The sequence below is a fragment of the Chiloscyllium plagiosum genome, unplaced genomic scaffold (assembly GCF_037043375.1).
Source record: "Chiloscyllium plagiosum isolate Xiang-an unplaced genomic scaffold, Cpla_swu_hap1 HiC_scaffold_17, whole genome shotgun sequence".
Lineage (NCBI taxonomy): Eukaryota > Metazoa > Chordata > Chondrichthyes > Orectolobiformes > Hemiscylliidae > Chiloscyllium > Chiloscyllium plagiosum.
This window is the reverse complement of record NW_028270155.1, coordinates 73,125,081-73,153,077: the sequence shown is the minus strand read 5'-3', so window position 1 is coordinate 73,153,077 and position 27,997 is coordinate 73,125,081. Positions and strand designations below refer to the sequence as shown.

Sequence of the window (27,997 nt, the reverse complement as noted above, 5' to 3'; positions counted from 1 at the left end):
TAGTTTTGAACAGTACAGCTTTATTAATACTGGAAACATCACAGTGTGGTTGAGGCTTCAGATGGTGGAAGAATAAACAAACATACATGAATTATAGCATTACAGAAAAGTGGGAGGGAAGGAAAGAGGCACTGAAAATAAATTAAATGATAGTTACCAACAGCACCAGGACCATTATTTCAGCGTTTCTCAATTTGTTTTGTCTGTACAAAAAAATGGAATGTGGGGAAAGGTGAACACATGGGTGTCAAGGTGAGAATAAAATCTTCAGTTCTTTGTTAAAGCCTGGACAAAAAAGTAGAAACAAGAGAAAATTGCACGACTTGTGATCATTTCCCCTCTTTATTAATATATATATATTTATATACACAGAACGAGCAGTGCTTGAGATTACATCACAGAGAGATTGCAAAGGAGTGAAGTGAGGGAGGTGTGGGTGAGTGGAGGTTAGAAATGTGCAGTGAGAAAGGAGGTTTGCGCCTCTGTGTGCCTGCCACCTGGCAAGATCTGTCCAACTGATTCCAATCCTTTGCCACAATGAACTCCAATTAACTCACTCTCATTTCTAAATATGGCTTAGTTTAACAAACCATCTACTCCCAAATTTTGCTTTCCTTTGCTTAATGGACATGCTTTCAGAATTTTCTTTCACTCTACTTCAAAAACAACAGCTGAACCCCAAAGGTCCCCATCTCAAAAATACACCGACAAGTAGTAATCTTAGGGGGGAAGAAAAGGGTTAAGGAAACTTTTTCTAAAAAAAAACCTACAAACCCAGTTGTTCATTCTCTTCTTAATGAAATCGAGTCAGAGATTAACCAGGACAAGTGAAAAGATTATCCAAGATATATGCTAAACAGCGCATGTTCCAAAAATAACTCTTCAATTATTCTAAATGGACAGCAAATATGATTCTCAGCCTGTTAGACTCAACTCAAGAAACACAGTCAAGGGTACTCTTCTTCCAACAATATACTTATTTTGTATAGCAGCTTTTAATGTAGCTAAATGCTCCAAGTGGCTGCTAAGTAGGATTATCAGATAAACACTGGCATGGAGTTGCATAACATTTTAGTACAGCTGACAAAAGCTTGATCAAAGAGGGGTTTGAAGGAGCATCTTACAGGAGAGAGAATGAAACAGAGATGTGACAAAGATCAGGAGAATATTTCAAAGTTTGTATTTTCAGATAGTTCAAGTTCTGCTTGACCCTTTACTCTTTTTTTGGGTTTGTATGTAGTTTCCCAAAGACTCAAAGAGATGTGAACTCTGATCCCAGCAGAATGGAAGCCTCCCAAAAGCGCTCTCATTGTTTTTCCCCTTTCACCCCCAAAAGGAGTATTTGCCTTGTGATACCACCTGATTCAGTTTTATTCTGCTTTCCTAAGTAACATTCGTTCCACACAAGTGCTGGGTAATCACCATCTCCAACAAGATAATCTAACCATCACCTCTTAATAGTCATTAACATTACTATCACTGAAATTCTCACTAACATACTGAGGTCCAAAAACTGAACTGGACTAGCTGTATAATATTGTGGCCAAAAAAGCAAGTCACAGGTTAGGAGTTCTGCAGTAAACTTCTCTCCTCCAGACTCCACAAAGCTGTCTACACTCCACAAGTCAGGAGTGTAAAAGCATGCTCATTTGACTGGATGAGTGTGGCTCCAACAAAACTGAAGAAGCTTGACACCATCCACGACAAACTATCCCACTTGATTGGCACCACTTCTGAACCATTCACACTCTCCAACACTGATGCCCAATAGGAGCTGTGTACATCATCTACAAGATGCACCGCAGAACTTCAAGACCCCACCTTCCAAATCTACAAACACCATCATCTAGAGAGACAAGGACAGCAGATACATGGGACACCATTACCCACAAGCTCCCTCCAAGTTACTCACCAACCTGACCTGGAAATATACTGCTGTTCCTTCAATGTTGCTGATTTTAAAAGCCTGGAACCCCATCCCTTACAGCATTGTGGTATCCTTAAACCACATGAACTGCAGCAGTTCAAAGGGGACTGTTCGCCATAACCATCTCAAGATATATGCAATTAACATCAGCCAGTGACATCTACATGCCACAGTGTATACCCCTTCTGGGGTACTTCACCTTAAATGGCAATTCTGCCCACAAGAGACTCAACAGTGTTTGGCCGTGGATTATTCATGGCTACATCACAGTCTAACCCAAAACTTGTCTGTGTGCTCAGTCCAAGCACAAGCATATCTGAGCAGGAGTGTTCTAATAATGATCACAGCGATGAATCTTCCCATCCCTCCACTTGGAGATGCATCTTTAAAAGAGAAATAATGACACTTTTTGTTAAAATTTATGTATTTTCTTCCTGTCTATTTCAGTGCATTTTTTCAATTTTCAACACAACTGTAAGATGTTTGTCCATATATTCACTCTCACTAGTAGGTGAAGAGATTTAAACATTTGCTCCATTAAACACTCACTTGTCCTCCAAGATGAGTAAGGAGACAAATTTAATACAACAGTGCAAACTGCTTGCAGACAAACAGTGCTGCACAGGCAATATAACATGATATTATAATGAGGCTTGACCTCTTAATCACTGTTTTCAGAGAACTTGATGTCTTGAACAAATTAAAGGCCCATGTAATAAAAATCCAAACGTCCAATTCAAATGCCAAAAGTGCAATGGGCCAAAAAAATCCCGAGTTAGTGATCCTGAATAAAAGCAGAATTCTGCTTATTCAATTCATGAAAATTAGCAGTTTTTCTAAAGGGAAACTCTTTTAAAGGCAATGTGACACCATAACATCTGGTGAAAAACTGCTGCAGTCCCTTTGTTAATCAAATGAAATATTTACCATATCATTTAAGTGATTTTGTCCTGATGATTAATTACTAAAACAGTTCTCTTTTCTTTCCTAGCTGCCATTACATTTTGCTCTTCTCTGAGCACATGTCCAACTCCTGGATATCATTCCACAGTTCTGAAGAACTGGGCTTGAAATGTTAACTCTCTCTCATTTTCCACAGATGCTGCCAGACCAACTGACTTTCTCCAGGATTGTGTTTGTGTTTCAGATTTCCAGCATCTGCAGTATTTTGCTTTTTTAGTATCGCAACCTCTGTCTCTCCTTCATGCCTGCTTATCTCAACATAACCTCTAATACCATCTCACTTCCTTCCACCCTGCTTCTTTGCGTGTTTGCATCCAACAGCAAGCACATTCACAAACTCAAATGAAACTGAAATAATGGAAACAACATAGTCTTTGAAAAAAAGGACTCAACTTTACAGGAGTCACTTGGGTAAAATTTATTTACATTTATTTTACTACTGCAGGTCTCACTGTCCCTTTCCTGTATACTGCAACCAATGACTATGTTTCATGCATCTTGCCAAAATGGGAATAACAAAAAGACAATAAACAAGGATATCATAACAAGTGAACCCAGTTCTCTTCCATCCATCTCAAACATTGCTTTCCTTCTTTGTCCTGTTCCCCTGGCCACCTGACACTTTCCTCTCTGACATCCCTTCCCTTACTGCCAGGAATCCCATCTCTCTTTGAAAATCCCTCTTCAACGATGTCTCAAATGCCACCCCTGTACCTGCTTCTTTATCTCTGTCTGAGATACACTGGGGGTTTCAAACCCACACACAGCCCTTCTCAATACCACTCCAAAGTACCAATGTTCTTCCTCTCAACTTCCTTTAGGGGTAATTTTCCAAACATTCATTCCTGATTTGAATTTGAGGCAGATTGTGTGCGCAAATTTCATAGCACCAGTTAAACTCAGTGGGAGATATGGCATTTGAGAGAAATTATTCAAACAAAAATAGGTAGAATCCTGCACTGTTGAGCTAAAGTGCTTTCATTGGTACACTCCATTTCAAATTAATTCACAATTATTTTTCATTCTGATGTATTTTTTAAATTAGTGCACAACTAGAACACTACAATGCATTGTTTGAAAGTGAGCTAACATGGGTTTGGAGGCTCATAGTAAGTTTCAGCGAAGGACCTATCATGACTTGTCTGCTGTTGCTAAATTAGACTGTTATCTAACATCTGAAACTAGGTAATTAAATATTGTAAAGACTGAGGTAATTGTATATAGTCTTCTAAATTAGGGCATGTAAATAAACCCTGTAAGTCTGAATTTCTATCAAACTACTTCAGTCTTTTTATACTTGGGTGTCAATCAAATTTAGAAAAGATTTACTATGATGTTGTCAGAACTGGAGGTTTGAGTTAGGAGAGGCTGGATAGACTGGGACTTTTTTTCACTAGAGTGTAGGACATTGAGGGATGGCCTTATAGACTTTTATAAAATCATGGGGGGCTTAGGCAAGGTGAATAGCAAAGGTATTTTCCCTAGGGTGCGGAAATTCAAAACTAGAGGACATATTTAAGAAGAGAAAGATTTAAATGGGACCTGAGGATCAACTTTTTCCACACACAGGGTGGTTTGTATATGGAGTAAACAGCCAACGAAGTGATAGATGCAGGTACAGTTACAACATTTAAAAGACATTTAGATAGGTACAGAGGAACCTTGATTATACGAATACCAATTATTCAAAAATCAGAATATCCGAAGGAGATTTTGATGTCCCGACAGAAACATTACATCAAAGATGCGTTTCTAACTGTGATCGCGTCTTTTGTTTACAGTGATTATACAAGCACTGTATCCAAATGACTGACCTCCCGCCCTCCCTCTCTCCCTACATTTTCTCTGGAGTTCTCCAGAGGAGTGTACCCTAAACCCCCCCCTTCCCTAGATAATCTCTCCAACATTGTCCTGTACAGGGCAAACATGGAACCTGTCAAAATGTTGCAGTAAAAAGTTGGGTGTGTGGCTGCGGCTGTGTGCGTGTGCACGCTATTTGGAGACTTACGCCACAAAGGCAGCAGCAGCAATCTTGTTGTTGGTGGACAGTCCAGCTGCCCCAGAGAGGAGGCAGGGGCGGGTGGGGTGGTATTCGACAAGGTTGGGGAGTGGGGCAGGCATGGGCAGTGTTGGGGGGGTTCGCGTGCTTTGTGCTGCTACTAGTCTTCTGAATGGAGAGCATACTTTAAAAATTCCAAGCCCCAGAGGAAAGGCATTTAATCGATTTAACGAATAATTGATTATCCGAACGAAATAGTGCCAGCCTATCTTGTTCGGATAATCAAGGTTCCCCTGTATATGAATAAGAAAGGTTTGGAGGGATATGGGCCAAACACAGGCAAGTGGCACTAGGAAGGTATAGCCGGTCAGGCAGTATCTGAGGAGCAGGAGAGTTGAAGAGCTTCTGCTTGAAATGTCAATTCTCTTGCTCCTTGGATGCTGCCTGACCAGCTGTGCTTTTCCATTGCCACACTTCTTGATTCTGATCTCCAGCAACTGCAGTCCTCATTTTCTCAGGTAGGACTAGTTTAGTTGGCATGGACGATTTGGACTGAAGGGTCTGTTTCTATGCCAGGTTGGACCGAAGTGTCTGTTTCCATGCTGTACATCTCTATCACTCTATATGACTGGTATCACCCTGCTCCCAAAAGTCTTCAGTGTTCCAACAGCATAAAGACCCGCCCTACTCAATTACTAAATCTTTTTAAAGGCATTTTTTCCTTTAAATCCACTCCTTTTCTCTCTGCTGAATGCTTTTTAAAAAATATTTAAATAGTAGTTGCTATTTTCTGAAGCAGTGGGTTGCTTAAAAGCACAAAAAGTCTTCTGGTATTTTTTAAAAATTCTGTTCAAATGCTGGGGAACATCACTAAATGTCACAGAACATTTGCAGGTTCTTGGTGACACATTAAAATTAAAATGTTTCACATTCTACATGTGGTTCCTTGGCTGGGGCTTAAAATTGCTGGTGACAGCAGTGGCCCTTTCATCGTTCAGATAAATGTCAACCCAAATAGGGGAAAGGGCAGCAAAGCTTTTGACTCCAGGGGCCATCAGGGCAAAGAACAGCTCTGCCCATATTATACATCATTCATATACATTTTTATTCAGATTTGAGGTAGAGATTTTATAGTGTCTCCATTGCCATGAAGTGGATCCCAAATCCTGGGATCTTGCTGGAGCTGTCTGTTTTCAAAGTACTGCTTTAAGCAAAAATGGAGACCATTGAAACAAACCTCAAGTTTTGCACAAAATACTGCTTTAAAGATGAAAATCAAAACAGAATTTGAAAAACCTAAAAAGCTGTTCAGTTATAAATTTTGTTTACTAAGAATTTATATATTATGAAAGATTAAAACCATTTCCCTACAAGGACCAATTATGTAGGAACTGCTGAATCAGACAATTTTCTATGCATATACATAGACTTCTAATGAATAAACATACACTTCACTTCCCTTAAATAATAATTTGAGAAGCTAATATAGAAAATAAGCATAAACACAACTATACAAGGTATTCACACACTATGTACCTGGCACATTTTCTTGCCCACTGTTCAACAGTGGCATTGTTGAGTGTGTGGTTGTCCATACATTCAAATCAAATTGCCAGAGCTACGGGCATCAATTCCCACACCAAAGACATAACCCAGACTGGTGCTTCAGTACTATACTGAGAGAGTGTTTCACTTCTGGGAAGTTCTACTTTTGTTTTAAATTCACTCCTGAGACATTGGCGTTGCTGGTTGGGCCAGCATTTATGCCCATTCCTAATTGCCCTTGAGAAAGGGGTGGTGAGCTGCCGCCTTGAACCACATAAGCAGACAATGCCAGTAGGGAGTTTCAGGATTTTGACCCAGCGACAGTGAAAGGAAGAGATGTTAAACTGATATCCTATCTCCCACCTTGGCAGACGTAACAGATCCTCTGACATGATTAGAGAATGAATAAGAAGGTCCTCCTGGTATCCTGATCCATACTGTTCCCTTAGCCAGCATCACCAATAAAGGCCATTTGTCTAATTTGCAATGTGCAAATTGGCTGCCATATTTCCTACATTACAACAATGGATTACATTTCAAAAGTACTTCTTGGTGGGAAGGTCAAAAAAATCCTGAGATCACAAATGGCATTATAGAAATGCAAGTTTTTAAACAAATATTTTAAACAATCTTCCATTATTACTGCCATTACAGTTATTCCCAGCCTTTTGTATCTCCTGCAGTTAGTAAGGCAACACACTCGCCAATAATACAAATGCAGGTGGAAACAGTGAACAATGGAATTCTGAAATAAATGGGAAACTTAAAAGCCTTGCAGTCAGTATCCAAAAGTGGAAAAGATATTAATGTTTCTGAAGAATTCCCTCATCAACACTCACAATAATGTGTCTCATAGGATTTTGGAGTCTTCCAAGTGAATTCATTTTCAGTGGGGGGGATTCTTCTCTCACAGCCCTAGACATCTATGAGGCGAACTGCGGTTGGATGTATGAGTTGGGACAAAGATTGTGTTTACCTGTACTGTGTGCTGGGTGAACATGTGAACCACTGGTGGACCGATGTACGATTGGACAGCCGGTGTATCTGATAAATCTGTGCCAAAGCACTTTATATTAAAGTAAGCATATTATGTGGCCATACAAGGGCAGTACATCCATTTAATAAATAATAACTTTACCTGTGTGGAGTTCTCAGTGGATTAGTTTGAAGACTTGGAAATATGCTCATCAGTTGATGTATTTGAAAAAGAAAATAAAATGTCTTTGTGTTTGCAGCAGTTATTTAGTTTATTCCAATTATATTTGAGCAACTGTCTAATTAATACTAGGTAAGAAACAATCAAAATAGCAAGCAGGGTTGTAGATGGCTTCTCACCACTCCCTATCTCATTACAAACTCAGTAGAGGTTGTTTCTCATATTAAGAGAATGAGGGGAACCCAACTCGGTTCACAGACAGTCCACTGGATTCTGTAGAGGTGGGTGTGGGCAAACTTGAAACTGTAGGGCAACAGACCCAAGACTGCGATTACAGATTCTGTGCCTCTAGAGCTGCGCTGTGTTTGCAGAGTGAATGAGGTTGAGAGAAGTGTGGATTTTCAGCTGTATTAATGCGAATGTTAAGTATTGATAATTGCAAGGCTGGGACTAGTTGTGGTGGAAGCAATTTGAGGGAATGAAATGAAAGCATCACCAGACATCACTGCAGCATATTCTCCTTCCAAAAACTCATGGAAAACAAATATAATAAACAGTCCCATGACTGTCTAAGAGCACACTGCAATTTCCCTAGCAAAAACAGCACCACATTGCATTGACTACGTGGTGAGGTTCTCATACTTCCACATAGATATGTTGGTAGATTAAACTAGATTAGGAATTTGAATTACCCTCCTCAGGCCCTTCCCTATGATATGACTTGCAACAGGTTTCCTGGTCTGTGTTTCAAAGTGGCATTTCATGATCTCTGTATCTGGAGGAATCAGTAAAGGTGACAGAGCTCACATTTCAGTCTAATTTTGTGATTCGTGAAGTGTCAATCTATCGCACCATTGTTTATCCACATATATTTTTCAAAATTACAAATAAAAGGTCAGCAGAAAGTGAAACGTAGACAAGGAATTAACTGGGCTATTATTGACAAAGATTATGTTTGTCTCTTATCAAGGATTTTCAATAAAGCATTATCACTCCTTAGCAGTTCTAATGACATATGTTAAAATTGCCAGCTGAAGTTGCCGAATTAGTGTTTTGAAAGATAAACATTCTATTTATTGACCTGTACCCATTCAATTCTGTCACAAAAATAGTCCAGTTGATGAAACAGTGGCAAAAGTATGCATGGCAGATCATCTAGAATGACTGGACATTTGAGAGCCCACAAAATCCGTTTTCACTGGTTAAGTCCTGAAGCTTAGGTGTCAATGAGTACGGATAATTAGGTCATGAGTTTCCTTCTCAACTAAAAATGAATGTTACTTGGGGGAGAAGCAATAATCACCAATGTTTAGTCTCAAATTCAAAACTCCCTTCCAGCAACCTGACTTGAACAAGTAACACTCACCTACACAGCAGGAGCAAGATGCACCAAGTATCCCTTCCGACTTGCCCTCGTCTCAGCTAAATTTCTTCTAAATACCCTTCTAAACGTCTATCACTGCTCTGGGGAGCCTGATCTTTTCTCTCTCTCTCTCTCGTTACTGTGGCTGAGACAGGACCTGGCTGGGGGGAGGAGGCCAGAGACACACATTGAGGACTGACACACACCGAGGTCAAGTGCAAACCACCTCAGTGAAGCGAACACACAGCACGTTATTTTTTTTTGTTTTCGCACCAAATACCGCAAAAAGCTGGGGGAGGGCAGGCAAAAGAAAAATGCCACGAAACAGGTGAGTCCGTTAAATGGCCGGTAGAATATCTGTAAGGAACGAAACGTTAAATTCCTCTTTAGAACTAACAATAGTACACTCATTTTAAAATCTGCCGTATCTTAATTTAAAATGTTTCACTCCACCACACCACAGTTGCTTGGTTTAAAAGGTAGTTCATGGCACTGCGTTGGAAACCAACCTGGTTGAGTCAGTCAATGCTCTCAAGAGTCGGGCCCTCGCTGTCACAAAATCCTGGGCGCCGACCTGTCGTTGGTGACGGTCCTCCGGAGCTTCACCCCTCGGCGGATGGCGGTGAGCATGTCCTCGGGGGCGTCGTCGAGAGAGCGCGGGGGGAGGCCGCCGCCTCCGCTGTCGGGCACCGCGGGGAAGGGGAACTGTCCGTCGCCCAGAGCCTGGGCGCTGGCCACGAGCTCGCCGATCTTCTCGACCAGGCTGTGGCGGTTGGCGGCCAACTGCTGCTCCTCCTCGCTCGAGAGCGTGGCGCCCGCCGGGTACACGGAGACCTCCACTGCGCCTGCGCCGCTGCCCCCGCCCCCGCCCCCCCAGACCGCGTTCGGCAGGCTCAACCGTTTGGGCGACGACCTGGCGTACTCCGAGGCGTTCGGCGACGTGTCTTCGCCGCCGAAGAACACGCACTCCTCGCTGCCGACCCTCGCCGGGCCGTCGGGCACGGTGGGTGTCTTCACCGGCACGATGGGAGGCCGGATGGGAATGGGGCCCGCGTTCGACAGGGCCCGCCGCACCGACGGCTTGGTGGACGGCGTGCGCCGAATGGTGGCGACGCCCGGGGTGACGGAAACGTTCTGCGTGCTGCCGCCCGAGGGCAGGCCGGCTGTGGAGGCCGGCCGTTTGGTCTGGAACATTCTGCGGTAGCTCTGCGCGATGTCGCTGTTCCGCGGGATGGTCGACGACCGGTCGAACTCGCTCTGGTGTTCCGCCTCCACGTCGCCGTTCACCGAGTAGCAATCGTAGTCTGAAACTGTGGAGAGGGAAAGCGTCGTTAATTACTTGAGGCAGGTCACCGCAAGGACCCTCGCAGTTAATAATGTGTAAGCTTTTGTTGCTCAGGTACAGAAATATGGACGGGTACATGAAATGGAAGGGTTTAGAGAGAGATGGGCCAAGTGCTAGCAAATAGGACTAGATTAATTTAGGATATCTGGTCAGCCTGGATGAGTTGCACCCAAGGGTCTGCTTCTGTGCTGTACATCTCTATGACTGCAGGGTTGGCCTTTTCAGGGCGAACAAGTATTTTTGAGGAGCATTTAATAATGGGTCTACCAACTAACTACAGCACAGCAGGTTCCATAACTGGACACTCCTCTCCCACTGCATTCCCAGGTCATCTCTGCCTTGAAGTCTTCAACCCACCTACCCGCTCCAGAATCCCCACTGACCTATCATAATTACTTCCCCTCCACATGAAGGGCTTAAGCCTGAAACGCAGACTCTCCTGCTTTTAGAATGCTGCCTGACCTGCTGTGCTTTTCCAGCGCCACACTCCAACTGACAGCATTTGGAGTTCTCACTTTCTCCTACTCCCTAAGGATACAGCTAAGTGAGGCTTTTAATCTTAATAAGCTACACTAATGGCAAAAAGAAGTATCTCTGACACAAGTTGATAAATCACAGCCAGCAAGAGTTCTCCTCCAGGTATAGACAGAGTACTGAAGCCCACTACAACCTCAATGGATCCATTTAACAGGCAGAGTGTTACATTGAAAACTGTGTAGTCCAGGAAGGTACAGTTTTCATCAACTGGCTCTGCAGTCTAAGGATCTTAGAATCCTTACATTGTGGAAACAGGCCCTTTGGCCCAACAAGTCACACCGACCCTCTGAAGACTATCCCACCCAAATCCATTTCCCTATCCAATTACTCTACTTTTATCGCTAACTAACACGGTCTGTGTTGAGTTTGCACATTCTCCCCATGTCTGTGTGGGTTTCTTCCAGGTGCACCAGTTTCCTCCCACAATCTAAAGATGTGTGGGTTAGGTGAACAGGCAGTGATAAAGTACTCATTGTTCAAGGATATGTAGTTAGGACACTGGAAAGGGACATTGCAAGTGACCTTATTAATCCTGAACTGAGATCGATCACTTAACATTCCCTCAGTCATTTGTTTTTTATTGTCTTCCTTCATATTTGATAGATCTGGACCATTTCTGGGAAGTCTCAGTCCATATGGATTTGTGGCACAGAATGGACCCTCAAGGGGTAAGAAAATAAGAATGGAAATACAAAGTCTAAACCATGTTACATCTGAGGATCTTTCTATGAGCATACTCAGACTTCTACAAGTATCAAGCATCGTCTCTGGTTTTCATATACTTGGCATTTTGTCAGATTATCTAGCAAGGAAACTGGTACCTTTACTAAGGAGGCAATTCAACAGTCTCGTATGCCAACTGAGAGTCACTGGTAATATTGAATATCTTGGTCAGTAAGTGACTATAGACAAGTTGAACTGTGAGAAGCATTAGCACACTAGATTATTGCATCTTGGCTGTTCAAAGTTTTAGTTAGTCCACCATTGGCACTAGGTACTCGGTGAATAGACTATCCTTCTTTTCTCCATAATGCACTAAGATTTCAACCAGCTCCTTTATAATCACACAGAATATAAAGCAATGTAACAGGCCATTCAAACCCTCTGGACCATGTTATTGTTCACACTCAAGTCCAGACTTCTCTTCCATCTGTCTCATCTCATCCCTTCCGTAAACATTTTTGTTCCTTTTTCTGTCCTGTACTCAACTAATCACCTCAGAAATCAATTATTTTCTGACACTGGTCATTTCTGATGATGCTATTTTGTTACCCGTCCCTAACTGCTGCAACAAAGTGGCATGTTAAATCATTTTAGTATGGTTGTTAAGAATCCACCAAACCAAGTAATCCAGACTGAAGAAAGATGATCCATTGTGGCACTTCCAGGAACTCCCGTCATGTCAACGGGCAAAATAACCTCAACAAAAACGGAAACACCTTATCAGTGGATCATCACAGCATCAAGAATATAAACAGACCAGAACAAAGCAATGGTCTCATTTTATGTAATGGCACTATTCACTTCAATTGACAAAACTCGAGCCAGAGAGACAATAGCTAATTTCCTGGACAAACAGAAAAGACAACACAATGGGGAACCTATCAACAAGGACTGCATACTCAAACTACTAGACCTGTGCTTGATGACACACTTCACAATCAATAACCAAATATATGAACAGATCAATAGGACACCTATGGGCTCACTTATCTCCGGGCTCATTGCAGAAGCAGAGAAGCAAAGAGTGTAACAAACAGCCCTCCCACAAATCCGACCCAAACTATGGATCAGATACGTGGATGATACTTTTGTAATTATTAAGAGAACAGAAATTGAGAACACACACCGGATTATCAACACCATTCTCACAGGTATCAGATTTACGAGAGAGGAGGAAACCAACAATCAACTCCCATTCCTGGATATGATCGTACAAAGAACACAGAATGGTGAATGCACCACAAGAGTGTACAGGAAAGCCACACCATGGACCAGATCCTGAACTACAACAGCAACCACCCAAATACGCACAAGAGAAGCTGCATTAGGACCCTGTTCAAAAAGGCTACAACACACTGCATCACTCCCAACATGCGAAGAGAAGAAGGACATCTCTCCAGAGTCTTCACCAAGAACAGATATCCTGCAACTTCATCTGCAGATGCCTAACAGACAAACAACGTGACAAGAACATGCCACAACCCAACACACTAACCACACTACCATATATTAAAAAAATCTCAGAACAGATAGCCACGCTCAGACAACAACTCACCAGAACAAAAGTCTCTATACCCCTCATGTGCAACACAGATGTAATTTAGAAGATTCCATGCAAAGACTGCATAAAACACTAAATAGGAGAAACAGGCAGGCAACTAGCAACCCACATCCACAAACACCAACTAGCCACTAACAGCTGTCCCTAGTGGCCATACACACAAATGACGAGGACCAAAAATTCAACTGGGCCAACACAACGATCATAGGACAAGCTAAACAGAGGAAAGCCAGAGAATTTCTAGAGGCATAGCACTCATCCACAGACTCCATCAACAAGCAAATAGACCTAGACCCAATATACCGCCCATTACAATGAGCAACCGGACGCAGCAAGAACAGAACCAAATAAATTCCAGAAGAGACAGTACAGCAGTGCTTCAGGAGGCTCCAAAGCGCTGAAGGTGTCACCTTGACAGGGGACGAAACATCTGCAAATCACCTTCACAGCTCAGTAAACATAGTTTATGAGAAGATTTGTAGCTCGGGTGCTCGTTGTTGTGGTTCTAGTCACCGAGCTGGGAATTTATGTTGCAGATGTTTTGTCCCCTGTCTAGGTGACATCCTCCGTGCTTGGGAGCCGGAGGAAACATCACAGAAGCACTTCACAGGAGGCACCCACGCACTGAGGAGGTCACCTAGACAGGGGACGAAATGTCTGCAACACAAATTCCCAGCTCAGCGAACAGAACCACAACAATCAGTAAATATACCCACAACCACAGCAAGCAGCACCCGAGCAACAAATCTTTATGTAAACCTTGAATACTAATGAGTTAGATGGGTCTTTTTAAAATGAGAATTGAAGATAACTAGTCTCAACAAAGGTAACAAACTATCAGTTCCAGATTTTTATTAATTATGAAGTTCAATTTCACCAGTGGAATTTGAATGTGTCCCCAGAGCATTACCTTGTGTCTGGATTATTATTGCAATATCTATATCAACACATCACAATGGAGCAAGGTCATATTATAGGAACTCATTGAGTTAAGAATTTACTAATTATTCCCCTCTTGAATTTAATAAGAATGATGCTGTGGTTCTGTTCGCCGAGCTGGAAGTTTTTGTTGCAAACGTTTCGTCTCCTGTCTAGGTGACATCCTCAGTGCTTGGGAGCCTCCTGTGAAGCGCTTCTGTGGTGTTTCCTCCGGCATTTATAGTGGCCTGTCCCTGCTGCTTCCGGTTGTCAGTTTCAGCTGTCCGCTGTAGTGGCCGGTATATTGGGTCCAGGTCGATGTGTTTGTTGATGGAGTTTGTGGATGAGTGCCATTCCCTAGCTGTTCTTTGTTTGGCTTGCCCTATAATGGTAGTGTTGTCCCAGTCGAATACCATTATAGGGCAAGCCAAACAAAGAACAGCCAGGGAATTCCTAGAAGCCTGGCACTCATCCACAAACTCCATCAACAAACACATCGACCTGGACCCAATATACTGGCCACTACAGCGGACAGCTGAAACTGACAACCGGAAGCGGCAGGGACAGGCCACTATAAATGCCGGAGGAAACACCACAGAAGCGCTTCACAGGAGGCTCCCAAGCACTGAGGATGTCACCTAGACAGGGGACAAAACGTTTGCAACAAAAACTTCCAGCTCGGCGAACAGAACCACAGCAACGAGCACCCGAGCTACAAATCTTCTCACAAACTTTAATAAGAATGATCTTGTATTTACAGTCCCTAGTTTTGGAATTCGAATTTGCTAAGATACAAGTATTGATAGAAAAAGTTCTGAGGAGGACAAAGTCTATAAAAGGATACAAATTGAGTGGGCAAGTTGTTACAGCAAGTAATTAGAAAAGCAAATGAAATATTGGCCTTCATTGCAAAACAGATAGAATATAAAAGTAGGGAAAGTTTAATGTAACTGTACAGGGCATTGTTGAGACTATACCCGGAAGTCCTACGTACTGTTCTGGCTTTGTTATCCAAGGAGGGATATACTTAATACAGAAAAACCTCGGTTATCCGAATTTCAGATTATCTGAACAAGATCTCAAGGTCTCGTAAAAACGTTATCCAAACAAAATACTCCCGACTCATCTCGTTTAGATAATCAAGGTTGTTCTGTACTTGCATTAGAAGCAATTTGGATAAGTTCATTGGGTGATTCCTGGGCTGAAGGGATTTTAAACATAAAGGTAACGATGAGTACGTTGGGGAAGGCTTATGGACGTTTAGCGAGAAGTGACCTTACTAAAAGTTAGATCTTTGGCTAAAGAGGTTGACATATGGCTTTTTGGGGTAAGCAGAAACATGGACTTAGGCTGGTGATCAGATCAACCCAATGGCTGACTCCTACTCCTTATGTTCGTGTGAAAATTTTAAACATTCTGAAAACACTTGACAGGGTGGATGTTGAACGATATCCCCTTTATGGGGGAGTCCAGAACCAGGGATGTAGTGTTAAGTGCTTTCCCTTTAAGAAGAAGCTGAGGAGGAATTTGCTGTCTTACAAGATCTTTTCAGACAGCAGTGGACACTGGCCGTTAACTCTTTCAAAGCTGAGTTAGAAAGATGTTTGATTGTCAAGAAAGTCAAGGGTTATCAGGGACATGCAGGAAAGTAGATTTAAGGCCACAATGAGCTGAACCACGATCTTACTGAATGGCAGAAGAGGCATGAGGGTCCAAATAGTCTACTCCTGCTTCTGTTTTTTTTAAGATCTCAATCTCTCATCAGGTTAAAAACGTGCTACTGATGAGACAGCAAGGAAGGGAATTCTAATGAAAACATCTGTGCAATTTTATACATTAATAAATTCTTGCACTTTTTCTTAACTCCAAAATATTTTTTAAAAGTGCATTACATTATTTCAAATTTTTGCAACACATGTATGTGCTCATTAAAGCAGGGATTCATTCATGTGCTGACTGAAGTCACAACGGGTTTGGAACAAAAGAAACTGTACAACACAATAATAAGCTACCCTGTGTGTGTGACCAGCAGAGCCACACAACATTACAGAGGTCAGTATACCCAGATTGCGATGTATCAAGACAAATAAATCTACAATGCTTTCAATCATACAATTCAAGCTTATTTCCCTTCGGTATGTTACAGGACAGAGCAGGAACTGAGAGTATGCACGTCAGACATACAGCATGGAAAGGGAAATTTCTGATTCTCTGTATCTATGGTCTCTTGATCAGCGCGGAATGTGTTACTTGTGCAGAGGTAAACACCTGGAAAGGGAGCACAGAGAGATCTCCCGATGGAAGTACCTTGGGAAGGAATAGTATCTTCAGAGCAGGATGGAGTTGTGGTTTGGGTGCTGTAACCGCTGGAGTACTGCAGAGAGTCACGGCTACTTTTCTGGTGTTCCAGGCTGAGCCCACGAGTCAGTACCATGGCTAGATCACTGGCTGCTGTGGAGATTTCCTCCCCGTGCTGTGAAAAGAATGACGAGTGCTTACTACAAACAAACAGAATGTCTCTCCCTGTCAGGGAGAACACCAAGTTATTCAGTTAACATTAAGAGAAACCCACTGCCTGAGGTTACCCAATTATCAGCCTTCATCCTATTTCTAAGGAGTATGTATTGGCACTTTCTGCTCCTCTGTCAGTTTGGCCTTTGCCAGTTTTTCTATGTATTGGGTCAGGATGGAGAGGGGACCAGCCAGTCAATGTTGAACTCAAATACCCTCCCTTTTTATCGAAGATCTCCCAACATTGGTCTGTGCATTTCCTGCTTTTGGACATCTTTTGTATTTTAGATTGCCATTAAATATCAGCCTGCTGACTGTGCGATAACTTTTCACCAGAGCTACTGGAGAATGTAAAGGTTGCCATGTGGAACCAATGGAGGCAGTATGATAAACAGTCTTTGCGTTTATTCCAAGACCAAAATAGGACCAGCAAAACAATACAAGGAATGACAGGAAGAGGTACTGTTAAAGCTTATGTACCCACTAAGAAAAGGGCACTTGACTGAATGACAGAACAGACTCCAGGGGCTGAATGACCTACACCATTCTTTTTCTCTTCCAGATGCTACCTTACGCTCAATCATGTACTGGAGATTCAGTGATACCACTTTGATAACTGGTCATAGTCCTGGCCTTTCCTATTCCAGATTGAGAGAGAGATACTCGCTTAACTTGAAGGCAGGATCTCAAGACCTGGATGTGGAACATAACCTGGCACACAGGTAGTGACTGGAGGATGCAAAGGAGGGGGTTGGGAAAATGTGTAAGGATGGCACACTCACATACTGTACCTTAGCAGCAAGTGATGCTGCTGTCATGCGGGGCCTCTGTATCTCATCCACTCCTATTCCCGCATAGACCACTGTGCCTGAGACCGTCTCTGCCTCCCGATAGCGTTCCACTGCTTCCTTGCGTCTCTGCAAAGTGTTCACCATTGGCTGGTCATATGGACCAGGTTTTGACCAGTCCTGGAAAGTTGAGGGAAGTGACCAGTGAATAAAAAAAAAGAAAGTAATGGGTTGCAATATTAAAGGGAGCCTAGTATTTAGTTTGGTTGAAATTTCACAATGAGGCAGCTTTTTGAGGGCTAAAGAAACAGCATTCTGGGATTATGTAAAGTTGGCTTCACAAACCTTTTTATCTCATATCCAATACTTGGCCATCCAAGTGCTTGCCTACACTAGGTTCTGCTCATCCATCACTCTTCACTATTTCCCAAAACATTTACTTCAACATCCCTGTTCTCATGGGATATCCCTTCATCTGCTCCCCTCTCCTCTGCAAACATCTCCCATTCTGGACACAGTACAACCCTGTCCCTCCACTACATGCTCAGTGGCAGAGCTTCCAAACTGACTTCACTGACTGGGGCTTTCCTCACTTTCCAGAATCCTACTCCCATAATTTTGTTCTTTATCCTTTCATGAGATGTCAACGTCACTGGCAAGGCCAACGTTTGTTCCCCATCCTTAATTGCCCTCAAACTGACTGGCTTGCTAGGCTGTTTCAGAAGATAGTCAAGTGGTATCCACATTACTGTGATTCTGAAGTTATATACAGGCCAAATGGCAGGTTTCCTTCCTGAAGTACACTAGTGAACCACATCAGTGTTTTTGACAATCTCCAACATAACAGTAGATTTCAATTCCAGGTTTATGAATTGAAGTTAAATGTTACTATGTGCTGAGATGGGATTCTAACCCATGTCAGCAGAATGTGGACCACAGGATTAGTCGTCCATTGCTTTTACCATTGCACCACCATTATTTGCCTTCTCTCAAAGACACCTGTAAATAAAATGCCCCAGGACAGTGTTGTATGAACATTGGTATCAAGCATGGGTTTCCACTGTTTAGGTTTTTCAATTTTACATTGGGAATCTTATACAGCATTATAAGCTCATTCATAACAAGACGTGGGCTGAGAATGGTCCTATTCATTTCAAATGACCTTGTTACTTCCAGGGACACATTGGAAGAAGTCAATCATTCATGAATAAGAACAATCAAGCTGTAATCACTGGGGTTCCGCAGTATTCCCTGAGAACATCATCCCATGTGTCTTAGCCTGGGATCACTTTATATCCTTTTCCTCTGCCTTCTGGGCACCTTCCATTTAAGTCTTTTATCCCCTCGATATGCATTGCTTTCTTTCCCCCTCTTGGCCTTTTTCTCTTATCCTTTGATATTTTTAAAAGCTGTGATTTCCTTCTCTGCCTTTCTCCTACTTCTGTCTGGCCCCAAACTGCAAACCCTCAACTCAGCTTCTCTTCCACTCCCACCACTAACCGCACCCAGTGACCCCACACAAGCTAACTGAGAATGGCTGACTTCTCAGTTAATTCTGCTTTTCCCCAGCTTTACGCAACCCCAGGTTGCGATACATTGTGCTTACTGCACTTAGAAAAAGCTGTCTAAAAAGAGTGGGGTGGGTTAAATACTAATCAACTGCAAGGTTGAAACATGCAAATGATTCAGGGGGATGATGGATGAGTGAAAGGAATGTAATCAGAAAAAAGCCAAAAGTAAAACATAAAAATGAAATGGTGATGAAACAAACCTTCCAACTAGGAATCGTTGATGAGAGAGCAGTGCCAGGTCCGAGGGAGTGGTTAAAGGGAGGGGATTCAGGGAGCACAGCAGGGTTAGGCCTACTGCAGGCCTTTATATCAGAGATAATGGGAGTAGAGCCAGAGAACGCAGGTGAACAGCACTCACTAGGAAGATGGTAATACACATACCCAGGCATGAACTGCAGATGGAAGAACATGATATCAGCACAGGCAACGAATGGGCAGCCACTGGAGGGTTTGTATAGGAAATGCCCAAAAAACACAACTTCTATAATACCTTACACCATCTGATGACCTTCATAGACTCCAAATATTCAATTTTGTACCATATAATGATTTAACCAGAAAAATCCAGTGATTAAACTATTTTTATCTTTATTCTTCTCAGTTCAGGATTTGGTGCCTATTCTTAATTGGCTTTGAACTGATTGACTTGTTTGGTCATTTCAAAGGGCAATTAAGAGTCAACTGCATTGCTGTGAGTTTAGAGACACACATAGGCCTGACCAGGTAAAGACAGCAGATTTCCTTTCCAAAAGGACATTAGTACAATTCATTATAAATCAATGACAGTTGATACTAGTTGAACCCTAGTATTACTGGTTCGGTGACATTATCATTAGCATACCATCTGCACCACTATTGTTACGGGAAAATAGTGGAGGTGCTTATTGGTCATGTGATCGACTGGTATGCTAACATTCTGTGGCTCTGCTGACCTCACAGAACATTCTCAAATCACAAGTTACCTATTGAAACGGGGCTTTAGGGATAAGGAATAAGCATTACTGTATCAGTATAGTGGTTCAATTTGGCAATGGGAACTTGAGCTACTGCCACATTAGAATTGAGTAAAGATATCTAAATTGAGTTGCATATCTACACTAAGGAAAAACTGGGCTGACAACAAAGTGATGGGGAAAGCTTCTAGTCAGGTAATTGCAATTGCATAGGATCAGCCATCATTGGAGAATGTAGTAAAGCAATCTGCAACACCATTAGACATGAGTGGCAAGTTGAAAATCTACTACCTGACCTTTGCTTCAATCACAACATCAGGTCCTTGGCATCTCACTAAGGTCTTCCACACAGAGACCTACCAAACTAGGAAGGGGTTTCTCAGTTTTAACAGGCAGGAGGTCCCGTGGCTATGAATCACCAAAATATTAAAATCCAAAGCAAGCTGGTCTCAAAGTGGCTGTGATTGCCAAAGCCACAACTCAGACACAAAAGAAAGCAATGTTTTCAGATCAGTTCCACCTTAACAAGATAGGATGGGTAGGCTTAGGTTGTTTTAATGACAAGTTGTGTTTTTTGGAACATTTCCTTAAAATGTAGGTACAAGCACAAGGCCTCCAAAGCCAGAGAAACAAAATATTCATCACCTGCCTCCCCCAGCCCACCATCCAAACCTCTATATAGCTCTGTCAATCTTTCCACATTTTCCCATTAACATATTAGTGAAATTTGTGGTAAATACTGTAAGCTTTCAAAGTATTTGTATCCAACAGACCCCCTTTGAAATGACTCTGCTATGTATTGTCGTAGCTTTTTCTGTTATATCACTTTAACTTTCTAATGGGCTTAAAATATTTTGAAACGCATTAGAAATTTGCATAAGCAATCATCAAAAAAAAACTCCAGTTGTCAGACTGGATATTCCTGTAAGTTTTCTCTCTCTTACACTGTAGTATCTAGTTTTGCTGAGCATCATGGTTGATAATTATGTTTTATTCTAAATATATTAATAAGTACAATTAATCTATGTAATCTACCATGATTTTCAAGCAGGTTAAATCAATAGATAGACAAAGGTGCAGTTTCTGAAGCTCTATCATTTAAACGTGACAAGCAGTGAGTGGGTATAACGTGGACAGGTATGATCCCTGTACATTCAACATAGAATGAACAATCTGCTTATGGAAAAGTCATAGTGTATCTACATATATATAAAAAGAACTTCAAAAGCTTACAGTATCAAAAAGGGAGATTGCAGTTGTCTCCAAAATACATCTGAATAAATTAAGAAGCAACATGGGTTAACCTGTTTATCTTGTCTAAATTATCTGATTCTGGCTTTGCAGGCCCAATTGCAGAATTGGCGATGGATATGGGTGATTCACCTTTTCACCACCTGACCAGGCTCCTGCTGTGGAGCTAGAACTAACCGAGGTAGGTGAGCTACACTCGCTAACTGACTGACACGTCTCCGATGCCTCAGAGGAAGCGGAGCTTGATGACTTCTGTCGGCGTCCAGGGTTCAAAGATCACATGAGACAGAGAAGCAATAAAAGGGGAAGAGAGTACATCTGGTTAGAATGTCAAACATGCAGCTATGTTCTGCAAGGAACAGTATTTGGACTGGTTGGTTTGTACCATTCTAGTTCTGTAAGCTACTTTGTGGAAGGGGAAGGAGGATAACATGGCCTATTGATAGTATCCAAGCTACATGAGCATGGGTTAACTGTGAAGCTGCTGAAAACCATTCAACAAACTTTGCCAGGCAAGGCAGCAAAGATGGGAAAATAAAGCAGCATCAGTTTTAGATCCAACTCAGCTTTTACTTATCTCAAAGCAGTGCTGCAACAATTCCCAGTTCTGAATGCAGTGGCGGGGACTGTTTCTGTTGATTTTTCAGGTTATTCTTTGTGTCAGTGAGGTCAATTGATTCCATAAATGACCAATCACAGGTAGCATCAAACCTTAATTGTGAGATCCAAGCAAAGGAAAGGGTCATAGTGGGGAGGGAATCAGATTGAAGTGGTTCGATGCTTAATTCTGAAGCTGTGTATCCTGCTGTCCTCTACAGAACAAAATGGAATATGGGGTGGAGACAGCAAAGGAGATGATGGGCTGTTGCCATTATCCAAGTTTTCCCAAGTGTGGTGGCTTGGTGCTTAGCACTACTGCCTCATAGTGCCAGGGACCCAGGTTTGATTCCAGTCTCAGGTGTCTGTGGATTTTGCACATTTTCCCTATACCTGCATGGGTTTCATCCGGGTGTTCCTGTTACCTCCCACAGTCCATAAATGTGCGGGTTAGGTGGACTGGCCGTGCTAAATTGCTCATAGTGTATAGGGACTTGTAGGCTAGGTCGATTTTCCATGGGAAGGGCAGGATTACAGGGATGGGGGGGATGGAGGTGGGTCTGGGTGAGATGCTTTTCTGAGGGTCGGTGTGAACCTGATGGGTCAGATGGCCTGCTTCCACACTAGGGATTCTATGACTGTATGATCAAAAAGATCATGGCCAAATCCACAGAGGAGGCAGTTTGGTTGACCACCGTATATCAGTAAAATTGCTTCAAAGCAGTCCATTCCATACAACACTGTTACAAGACTCTTCGCCATGTATCAGTATGGAGCAATCTACTTTGGAACAAAACAACCAGGAACAATGTGCTCTAAATCAACCTGGTTGTTGCAGAAACTCAAGAAGACTGAATGTCTTAAGCTGGAACGATGACATCATTTTCTGTGTGAATGGGTTTTTCTTTTTACAACATTAACTGTAGTACAGTATTTTAAAGTCATAAAAACCTAAGCAAATGCTGAATAGAATGAATCCATCACCTCTTGTGTTCTTTCCTAGCTGGTGGTACTATTTTAGTGTGAATTTAATATGGGATTGAAGAAGGTTTATTTTTAACAAACCAAACACAATCCAAATGATATATGCAACTGATGATGTTTTTGGCACTATTGGCATGCAGGACCTGCCTTCTGGTAAAAGCTCTGGGGAAAATTATAGTCACTTGTTATTGTTGGGAGTCCATTTTAAAGTGTAACAAGGGCACACCACTAACATAGAATGGTTTCCCGTGGAAGCTTACCCAGTGTTGTGGATTTAAATATTAGCACTGTGGAGGGTCTCTTGTTCTTAAGACTGGCAACGGTATGACTGCCGAGACTCTTTTTGTGCTTAAGTTAGACATGAATCTGCAACCAATTTAGTTCAGAATTCAGTGTGCAACCAACTGAGCCACGGCTGTTACTGCTGTAGGTTATGGATTCAAACTTAAAACTGTGAACATCCTCTCATTCTGGTGCTGGGTGTTTAGAAAATTAGCAGTTGTCTCACATTACAGTGTTCTGGTTAACATTGCTGTGAAGCCCCTTGGGATATTTACCAATGTTCAAGGTACAAAATAAATGCAAGTGATTGTGCTATAGGCTTACAATGTTTATAGTGTCAACATTCTCTTCAATTTTGTTATAAGCAAGTTACAATAATGTAAACATTCATCTCATGTTACCTCCAAGAAATATACATTATCTTCATAAATGTTTAGTATAGGAAGGTGTCTTTTGATGAATTGATTGTATTTAACAGTGTTGAAAGCCCTGTTAGATAGGATAAATTAAGGTCTTGTCAGCCCTTTCTGGTGGGCACAAAAGATCCTTCTAGCACTTTTCGAAAGCATTCTCCCTCATGCTGGCCAATTTTAATCCCTCAAACATTGTCACAAAAAAAGTCAGTTAATTACTTCATTGTTGTTTTGTAGGCATTTTCTGTCCATAAACTGACTGCCACATTTTCATACATTACAATAGTATAATTACACTTCAAAACTGGTTGCAAAGCTTTTTGGAATATACACTTGTACTATGTTAATGCAACTTCTTTCATTGACATGTTCATCATGACTCACATGTGACAGCACAATAACACTGATTTGCTCACGATTCCTTACATTCAGATGAACATTTCATCCATGGGAATATATAGTCAAGAAGCTAAACTGTACTTACCTGGCTGGTAATATCCGATGGCATAGGTGATGGCGGTTTGGAGTACATGGCATCCTGGGATATGAAGCCAGAGTCGTGCGAGGAGACACTGGAAAGGCGGGTACTGGCACTTGCAGGATGGGCCAAGCTGCGGTAGCGATAGTTTGAACTTGGTGAGTGAGTTTGGGAACCACTGGAGCGAGATGTGCTACTGTTTGTACTGTTTACACTGCTGGGGGGTTGGGGAGGGGTGTGGTGGTGAAAGGGCGTGAGGGAGGGAAGGTGAGGGAGACAATTTAAGACGAGATCAGACTCACGCAAAGAAAAATCACACACAAAGCAGGAGGCTGCACAACAAGCAAAGGACAAGGGTGTTTGCATTGGTGTGAGGATGATACACATTGGCTTTCACTTGGCATATGTCCTTTTCCTATTTCCTCCCCCTCCTTTAGATTGCCACTTAGCATCATATCTCAAATGGATAGCAGTAGAGTGTCTAGCACCATCGGCACCAATCATCCCCAGAGTAAGCTCAGGCCTCCTTTTGGAAGGACAGTGGTGTAGTGGTGGGCTAGAAATCCAGAGGCCCAAACTAATGGTCCGGGGAGAGAGATTCAAATCCCATTGTAGCCATAAAATTTAAATGCACTTAATGAAATCAGGAATTGAAAATGAGTGTCACAGGCACCATCAAATTATCAACCATTGTTATAAAATTCCCTCTAGTTGATAATGTACTTTCAGGAAGGAAATCTGCCATCCTCACCCAGTTTGGTCTACATGGGGTCTACATAAGCTCCACAGCAATGGGGTTGATTCTTACATGTCCTCTGAAATGGCTTGGTATGCCACTCATTTCAAGGGTAATTGGGGATTGGCAAAAAATGCCAACATTCTTCATTGGTCAAGGCATCATGTTGAAGAGCAGGAAGGTTATGCTGGAATTATATAAAATGTTGGTTAGCCCAGAGCTGGAGTATAGCAGTTCTGGAATCTACATTATAGACATGGGATAGCACAAGAGAGGGTTCAGATGAAATTTACCAGGATGTTGCTTGGGCTAGAGAGTTTCAGTTATGAAGAGAGATTAGACAGACTGTGGTTGTTTTCCTGAGAGCAGAAGAGATTGATTGAATACATAAAATGATGAAGGGCATGGATAGGGTAGACATGAAGAAACCTTTCCCCTTAATGGAGGTATCAATAACCACGGGACATAGATTTAAGGTGAGGGGCAGAAGGTTTAGAGGAGATGTGAAGAAAAATCTTTTCACGTAGAGGGTGGTAGGAACCTGGAATTCTCTGTAAGCGTGGTAGAAACCTTTCTAACATTGAAAAATTATTTAGATGCATACTTGCAATGCCAAGACACAAAGCTATGGGCCAAGTGCTGGAAAATGGGATTAGAATAGTTAGGTGGTTCCTTTTTGACTAGCATTGACGCAATGGGCCAAAGGATGTTTTTCCTTGCTTCAGATCTCTATGACTTTATCAAATGGGTGGGGGAGATCAGTGGTTGCCATTTGATCGTGTAAATAAGGATAAACTGATTCCAATTGTAGAACGGTTGGTAACCAAGGGCCAGGTCTGCAGTCCTCACTTTCTCCGCCAGGGATTTTAAAGTAATTAACCAACAAAAATTCTAAAGCAAGGGGAAGTAATGCAGTGATCTCTTGTGACCTGGAAAGCATTACCTGAAAGAATGCTGGAAACAGATTCATTAATAATTCCAAGAGGAAATTAGGTAAATACCTGTAGGGGAAAAAAGGTAATTACAGTGCTATTGGGATCTGGAACAGGGATCTGGAACTAACAGGATAGCCCTAGCAAGATGCCAGGACAGTCACAAGGGGCTGAATAGGATCCTGTAGTGCTATATCATTCTATAGATCTTTTAACATGCTCTTGAAATGGAGATAGCCACATCAATGCCAATAGATTATTTCCAGTACACATGCAGTGGTTAACAGAGCTTGCAGGAGGTGGTGCATGTGGTTGGTGATAGGCTGACATCAGCCTAACTGTCGAGACTTGATCATGCATGGAATTGTCCAAAGGATTGTTTGAGTCACACTGATTGTATTTCAATGATTGGCCCATAACCATGAGCCTCGTTTGACAGCATTGCCTCAGAACCATTGGTGTAATCCAGCAATCCAATTCAAATGTCCCTTTAATGAACCAGGAGTTTGTTCAAATGGAAGTGGCTTATTGAGCTGATTGATGGCATGCATTAGCTTAAATAATCCACCAACTGGAAATACATTTTTAATTAATAGATGACTTGTACTTGGACAGCCAATTGCAAATCAAGCCAATAGTGTATCAGTCTGCTGAAGGAAACTTAAGGGACAATGGACCAAATGTTAGTTGTATTGACATGCAGGAAAAGCTTCAAAATATTCCATCACTTTCCACATGTCTTTTTAAAATGATAAAAGTCATTCCCTTCCCTCCAGTAAGAATTCAGTTCAAGTTTTGGAAAATGAGCCACATTTTCTCCAGAAGTTGTTCCCCAGAAACAGTAGCTGCTTCGTAAGAGAAAAGATGTGGATCTTTCCTGAAACCCCATAGAACATGGATGGCTGAATGAATTGTAATATTGTAGACCCTACTTTTCAATCACCAAGAAGCTATCTTTCTAAACCATTAGAACTGCGATAACCTCCCTTTCTGTAGTCAGTGCTCCAAAACCTGCCATTAAGTGATGTCATGATGTCTGAGGGAAAGAGATCAGGAACTTAAGATGTAAAAGTAGGAGTGTGCTGTTTGGCTGTTCAACTTGCTCCACCATTCAGTAAGATTACGGTTTATCTGATTGTGGTTTGAGCTCCACTTTCCTGTCTGTCCTCCACAATCCTCAACTCCCTTGTCTATCAAAAATCTATCTAACTTAACCTTGAATAAATGCTCACCCTTGAATGAAAAATCTGTCCTCCACCAACTTTTGTAAACGAAAGGTTTTTCAGAGAAAAAAAAAGTTCCCTTATCTTAAAAGATAGTTCCTCCTAGTTTTAGTCTCCCTGACATGAAACATTCTCCCACTAACTACCCTATCCTGCTCCTTCAGGATCTTATATGTTTCAATAAGATCACCTCTCATTCTTTTAAACTCCAGTGGTCATAGGCCCAACATGTTTCTTTATAAAATAAACTTGCTTCAAAAAATAATCCCTACATCCCAGAAATGAGTTGAGTGAACCTTCCTAACTGCTCCGAAAGGAATTATGCTTTTTTTCCCTAATAAGAAGGCCAGTCAGAAATATTACCATCTCAGGGTAGTGGAGGGGGAATGGTGCTGAGGTTTCAGTTGGCCTGTCAATCATACATACCTGCACATGCTGGATTTTCGGGAACTGGAGCTGCTGGGTGAAGATGGAGGAGTCTGATAGGACCAGCTATAGTCAGACCCCTTTAGATCCTTAATCACCTACATAAGAAGCACATAAATGGAGCAGGTTATTGGCTGCAGCAGAGACTCAAAGCCTTAAAGAAGAATGTAGCTTTCATTCTACATTTTGAAAACTGTTCAGGGTAAAAACAATTGAAAACATCTCTTTTAAAGCTTATTGTATTTAAAAAAAAGTTGCATGTTCACACAAACCCTCCATATCCCTGCAGATCTCCCTGAATGCAAACTGCTATCTATAACTTTGTTATGCATACACCTCCTGACTATCCTTTCACTTAAGGGTGCTCCCCAAATTTAAACAATGCATCACTGATGGCTGTGCCTTTAACTACCAAGACTCTAAGCTCAGCAATTCCCTTCCTAAACCCCTCTCTCTCTATCCTCCTTTAAGATGCTCAACCTATCTCCTTATGTGGCTCATTGTTTAATTTAGATTCATAACTCCTGAGTAGGTGTATAATGTCAAAATTGTTGATTTTGTTTTTGACAGCTTTGTGCCTGAACCACTCAGCTATTTACTGGCAACTTGGTGGGAACAGCATGAAGGAGTTCCGAATCAGCATTTTAACCTTGAGGTCGAGTACAAGACAAATTCTTTCATATGAAAGGTAAAGATGACCTTGTTTTGATTGATAGCTGTAGCAAATGGATAATTATTGAGTCTATAAGTGGCAAAACCATTAAAATTTTGAGATGTTGACTTGTATTTTTGTCTGTATCAGAGATGAGAGTGTC

General features: G+C 41.9%; 1 protein-coding gene and 1 long non-coding RNA gene across 21 annotated transcripts in view; one reads left to right on the top strand and one right to left on the bottom strand.

Moving 5' to 3' along the window:
* Positions 1 to 27,997, bottom strand: part of mtss2b (MTSS I-BAR domain containing 2b) — a 146,797-nt gene continuing 118,800 nt past the window's right edge. For 2 of the 20 annotated variants that reach the window (XM_043707337.2, XM_087996069.1), the window contains 6 exons: positions 27,183 to 27,280; positions 23,872 to 24,082; positions 21,244 to 21,363; positions 17,331 to 17,516; positions 16,345 to 16,510; positions 1 to 10,263 (listed from right to left, as the gene is read on the bottom strand). In XM_043707337.2, coding sequence (XP_043563272.2) covers positions 9,506 to 10,263; positions 16,345 to 16,510; positions 17,331 to 17,516; positions 21,244 to 21,363; positions 23,872 to 24,082; positions 27,183 to 27,280 — 1,539 coding nt within the window. In that variant the 3' untranslated portion in view covers positions 1 to 9,505. Of the gene's footprint in view, positions 10,264 to 16,344; positions 16,511 to 17,330; positions 17,517 to 19,107; positions 19,300 to 21,243; positions 21,364 to 23,871; positions 24,083 to 27,182; positions 27,281 to 27,997 lie in introns of all 20 variants that reach the window. The other 18 variants (XM_043707339.2, XM_043707341.2, XM_043707336.2 and 15 more) reach the window with 13 other exon arrangements.
* On the top strand, positions 10,199 to 27,992 carry LOC122558579 (uncharacterized). Its single transcript, XR_006314185.2, has 6 exons — positions 10,199 to 10,333; positions 11,439 to 11,503; positions 17,111 to 17,270; positions 21,205 to 21,292; positions 23,820 to 24,023; positions 27,753 to 27,992. It is a non-coding gene; the product is annotated as an uncharacterized LOC122558579 (long non-coding RNA).